This window comes from Haliotis rufescens, unplaced genomic scaffold (genome assembly GCF_023055435.1).
Source record: "Haliotis rufescens isolate VD_foot unplaced genomic scaffold, xgHalRufe1.0.p SCAF_24, whole genome shotgun sequence".
Lineage (NCBI taxonomy): Eukaryota > Metazoa > Mollusca > Gastropoda > Lepetellida > Haliotidae > Haliotis > Haliotis rufescens.
The window spans coordinates 10,047,263-10,053,262 of record NW_025963935.1 but is presented as its reverse complement, the minus strand read 5'-3'; the positions used below and the strand labels follow the sequence as shown (position 1 = coordinate 10,053,262).

Below are 6,000 nucleotides of genomic sequence, written 5' to 3'. Positions count from 1 at the left end.
TCCTTATCTAATTTATATATCGTCATAACCCTTCTGAAGAAGACCGCCTCCATGGTCAAGTGGTCGAGCAGTACAAGCTGTCTGTTTCCCTGTGTCGTTTGGTACAAAAGAGCACCATGTTTTAACTGTAAAGTATTGTTTGCAAGCTTCATGGCTTTCTCCTTTCAGACTTTCAAGCATAGCTTCCCACGGCACATCCATGGAAAATTTAGTTATATTGATTCTTTGACAATGGTTATATGATGTGAGAGGTTTTGTCGACTATATCCCTCCTTCAATCTTACTAAAGAGAATATCTAAGACCTCCTAATGTATACTTACTAATGTAGAAGTGACGCCAAACTCCAGTACTGTTTCTAAAAGGGGCAGTCTTATCTTTGAAGCCAAACACAGTAAGCTCACAAAGAAATGTTCCACTCAGGAATTGTGTATGGCTTTCCATAACCGAGGACGGGTAGATGGACAATATATCTACAAGGACTACGTTTTCGTCAGCAACTTTCATTAATACTTCTCTCTTACCGATCTCGTTTCTGAGAAAACAGAAATGCATTTAAGACTGTTTACCATAGTCCTATTCCTGACTGGTGTAGGATCAGGTTGTTGCACTTGCTTCAACGCCTCTTCTGTTGTGGCGATTGATGCCCATATGGAACGTTACATATTTAGGAAAGTAAGGTCATATTCTCTCTATTCCTGTGCATCGGCATGTCTGATGTCTTCAGTCTGCATGTCCTTCAACTTTGAGACCAAGACTCGCATCTGTGAACTCAACAGCAACAGCAGTGACCAGGTGGCTGTCACAACGCAGCCAGGATTTCTCTTCAGTGACATCAACCACTGGCCTAAGGTATTGTTATATTATTAATTATAAGCTATTATTTTTCGCGAGCAATAATTATTTCATGCGCAATGAGACTGTGTTACCCATATATTGTCGACAGGCAAAATACATGTATGCCAACGTTCACGTCACATCTTGTCGCCAGGCATATACTGTCGCAAGTGACAAAGCCAGAGTTCACTGCGTATATTGTCGACATTCGTCGGAGTGAAACAATATATTTGGAGATGATGATGTTGATGATTATGGTCGTGTTGATCATGATGATCATCGTTACATTTATAGAAAACATGTTAAACTAGATTTTAATCCCGTCGACAGGGAGATATCGTGTTTGTTTTGTTTTAAACATATTTTATTAACATATATGGTCAACGGAATTGGGCAAAAGCTATCCAACTTACGTGGCCCTTTCCCTACTCTATATGTACAGACATTGAATATACATATATATATACACATACACACATACTTATACATACGTATACAGAAATACATACATATGCACATAATCATATATACACTTGATCATATATACTAATACATACATACACATACTCATATACATATGAACATATTTCATTTAAGTAGTAACAAAGATAATTATATTTACACAAGATCACAAACACAATCACTGCAAAAAATCCATCTATACAAGCTTGAATATGCTTTGGAATGATGATATTTCCAAAGCATATAGAAGATTGGAATGATGATATATACAAAAATATACAAGTTTGTATATACGACATATACAAAAATATACAAATTTGTAAATATGGTGTATACAAATTTGTTTTCTTTGTATATATTGGTAAAGGGAGATAATTATTATGTATTTGTGTATAATTATTATATATGTGCAAATTGAAGTGTTTTAAGTTGAGCACTGTGTTTCTTTGTATATGTTGGTAAAGGAGGATAATTGCTATGTATTGTTCTATAATTGTTTTGTATGTGCAAAATAGTATCAGCAAGTTACAAAAAAACTGATATAGTGGTGGGTAATATTACTGGAATGTTTAATTAGTACTCCACACTGTTAGCGGGAGTACATACTCTCCTTGCAATGATATTGAAGGGTAAGAGATTGAGGCGTCTGGTACTTTTCCTGGCGCGGTGCTTGGTATGTGAGTAGATTTTATGGTCAAATGCACAGAGAGGTTGAGCTGTCGGGGTGATTCTGTCACACAGAAATTGTTAATACTCCAATAATGACTTTTTTAATGATAAAGTTGTCTTCTTTAAGTGAATGAGATGTTTTACAGTTGTTCATGTGAAAAACTATGAATGTTTATTCAGCGTCTGAAAACCCATAACATGTTTTATGTTTTACAAAAGATAAGTAAGTACAAAGGTATGCTTTTCTCAATATGCTTCGGCATGGGAAAAGGGACATTGCACGTTTGTGGCAGTATTGCTCCCATGTGGCGGCGGCGTCCACTAATGCCTACATCCACTAATGCCTACGGTCTACAAAAACAAACTCATGCACCAGTGATTTTCAGCGACACCTGCTATCAGTGCATCATTTCTGCATCATTGCATTAGTTCTTATAGTATGCACCAATATGCAGATATTTGATGATTTCAAAGAAATTTCAAAGAGTTCATTCCTAGCATGGGTATGTTGTTTTATTTGTGTAGGCATTATTCCACACTGCTTTATTTTTTTTGTAGGCAATAGTAACTGTAGGCAAAAGTGGACGTAGGCATTAGTGGCTGGAACCCAGGTGGCCGGGTGCACAGAAACTATTCCCGATTTTTTAAAAGTACTGATTTAACTCCGAAATTTTACATCCGCCATCTTTGTTTATTTGACTTTTGCCACTTTTACACTTGTTGGTATGAATATTGTCCAAACGGCACAAAATTGCTTAAAATGCAATCAAATGTTCAAAACATTTCTTTGGACTCAGCCTAATATCGTTAGCAAAGTCAACAAACTACGACCATAAATGTAATGTACAACAGGCGCAAGAAAATTTTAAAAAATTCTTACAAATACAAATGATAAGAAGTCGAATATGAATTCTTATACCTGTACTTTTTAGAACATGAAATTGACACATTGTCGTATTCAGATTAAATTGATGTGTTCTTTACTTATGGAAATGCAAATTATAAAAAAAAATTAACAGTGAGATACTCTGGCTATTGTACAAAGCATCCAGTCCTAATGAAAGTGAACAGCATGCCGATGTTATACAAAGCAATCATATTATATATTGCAACTGATAGTTCTTAACAATCAGGCAATCAACATAATGACGGTGTCAGTGGGCACATCGTGGTATTTGAAGATAAAAAATTATAACCGTAAATATAATGGGTCTTAAAATAAACAAAAGTCAGATTTTGTTGAGTACAGGGTATTCATGGTCAAGTACCGTATTGATGTTTCATACACTTTTCTGGATTTCGAGTTTTTTTGCAATTCATCGTTACAACGGACTGTAGTTAATTAATCTAGTTAACCTGCAGTACACTGTATCACTTAACGAGGATTAATCCCTGTCAGTTGTTGGTGAGTGATCAATTAATGTCTGGAGAAAGGGATTAGCTTTACTCACAATAAATTAACATTTCACACTGCAACAGAAGAGATTATCGATCATTATGCCTTTATAAGAAAGATAAAGATTGAATGATACATAACGGGCCGTGCCTGCATTATATAGCCTGCACGAATCGTCACTGTAAACTAATAGAGGATTAATTTCAATTTTACAGAATATTCAACTGCTAAGTATATGATAAAGTGTTGAAGTAGCATTAGATATGTTTGAGATTACAGTTTTCAATTAACTGTATAATGTACCTTGCTGTCTTTGAGAGAGTCAGTGTCTGTAGAGCTGGCTTGGTCTAATTGGTATTCAGTCCCTGGGACACAAATATTGTTTACTAGCATTGTATTGTGAGCGGATGCGTAAATAATATGTAATATATTTCCGTATTATATTTTATAGTACTTGTTGTTTTAATATTGTTAACAACAGAGAGAACGAAGATTTTTTTGTTGAAAAACCACAACAGCATGCATATATTCTAGCAACAGGAAACTTGATAAATATTCATTTTGCTTTATTTCTACTTTGGAAAACATAGTTGTCGCTCTGAAAGCTTGACGCTGAATAATTTGGCATGCGCATTGTTGGATGCAAACCAAATGTTTAATTCTCGCAAATTAAGACACCAGCGGCGGTATAGGAGCATATATCTAATGTAATTCAATACAGAATAATACATCAAGATGGCAGTTTCATTGTTAAGATTAAGTATTTCTAAAAATATAGCAATTAAATCTTGATAACTGTTTTTAATCATTGATCTTTTGGGAAAATTATAGTGGAACTGGTTGAGTGACTGACGTATTCTACATTAAAAATGACAATTACGTGATTTACATCATTAAAATTTAAAGTGATACAATTATAAGTGAGGGTTGTGATTTATTTAGGAACGAAGTCAGTATTTGGGGATTTAACTTGCACTTTCCGACATTGTGCTTATTTCGCACACAATTAAGAAAATAATGTAATTCATTTATTTATACGAAGTACAAATGCATCAACCCTAAATCACCCGACTTAGTTCATAGTTTGTTGAATGTTATTTCGTGAATACACAAATTGCATAACACATTCCCTGAGGACAAACCCAAATGGCCCGTCCCTTTGTGACAAGTGTTAATAGGAGAATGTATTGCCACCACATTATGTCCCGGCACTTTTATGACATGTAATGAACCTAGTCATTCCTTGGGTCTGTAACAACAAGATTGGTCTGATAAAATCAAAGTAGCATAAATGTTACGTAATTCGTATTCAAAATTTGACTGAAAACATATAACATGAATATAATTGCCCTTTTGGGGATAATATAATATTGGGAAAATATACTTAAAAGTACATGATTAAAGAATTTCAGAATCAACTGTTTCTTGTATTTATGGCCGACTTCACACAAACTGAATAATTAAACATATGTTTATAAAGCTATAATTACATGCATGACACCTACATTGTCATGAAATAATAATGTTGGTCATGTTTGTTAATTTGTACATTTCGTTATTATTGGTATCCTGAGGATGTTGTAATTATACACGTGTTCTGAACTTATTTAACGTAGAATACATGAACTGGCTGAGTGACTTTCGTCCATCAGTGTGAGGGATTTCCAACACATAAACCCTAAATCCTTTGTCAAACAGAAAGAAGTCATACAGATATTATATCTAACTGGTACTAACAGTTCACTATCAATCTCCTCTTATAACAAACTGTTACATTTAATATCCCCAAGCACCAATACCCTATATGCTCATGGAATAATTGTCAGAAACTCGAATAATATCCTGTCTACATGGTAACACCCGGTGATTGGTAAGACATTCAGACAATATGGCAGTCTGTATTCATTTCTTATATCCTAAAAGTCCCCACCAAGCTTCCTATATACAAAGTGTATTAAATAATACATATATACATTAAAACAGATCAAAAACGATTGGTCAACAGTTTGGTGCGGTTGATGGAAAGGTGTTCAATTACCAAGTAAAGCTATTTAGATGTTTAATACTTAATACGTGTCTTAAAATATGAATTAAATCTTAAGTTATAACATTAGTGCAAAATCACCCGAACGTAGGATGTACATGGATTGATTTCAAAATAGCTAAATTGACAAATTGTTTCCTATAAACCACTGAATATAAATTCACTTAGCCTTTAGAATAGAAAGGCGAATCATTTCTTAATATATTGTCTTTTAAGCCGATGGAAGTTTAAATCACTACAACCGAGTCCGAGGCGATAAAGGATTACGTGACAAAATCTGGTATCATGGCTTAACTGTATATAAGTAACACTGTCCAAGTTTAATAATCCTCTATATCAGATGACTATTCCAATTATTAATTGTATCAGGTAGGAATAACTTGGCATAGCATTCTGTTCTACAACATATAGCCTGTATATTGGTTCGATTTCTATAAATTTAATTACTAACAGCAAAGATGTTTTCCATCTTGTAAAAAGGTGTAATGGCTGTGTCAGTTTCTCTATATATGTTCTCGTGGCCTGTACCCCTTATCGCCCACAAAAAGTCCGTATAGTCCGTATTGAGTGAGTGAGTTAAAATTTAACGTCTCA

General features: G+C 34.3%; 1 protein-coding gene across 1 annotated transcript in view; it reads left to right on the top strand.

The window, feature by feature from the left end:
• Positions 1-388: 388 nt before the first annotated feature.
• The window catches only part of LOC124120436 (sushi, nidogen and EGF-like domain-containing protein 1), a 42,688-nt gene continuing 37,076 nt past the window's right edge, over positions 389-6,000 (top strand). The window contains exon 1 of the mRNA XM_048401889.1: positions 389-850. Coding sequence (XP_048257846.1) covers positions 548-850 — 303 coding nt within the window. The 5' untranslated portion in view covers positions 389-547. The remainder of the gene's footprint in view (positions 851-6,000) is intronic.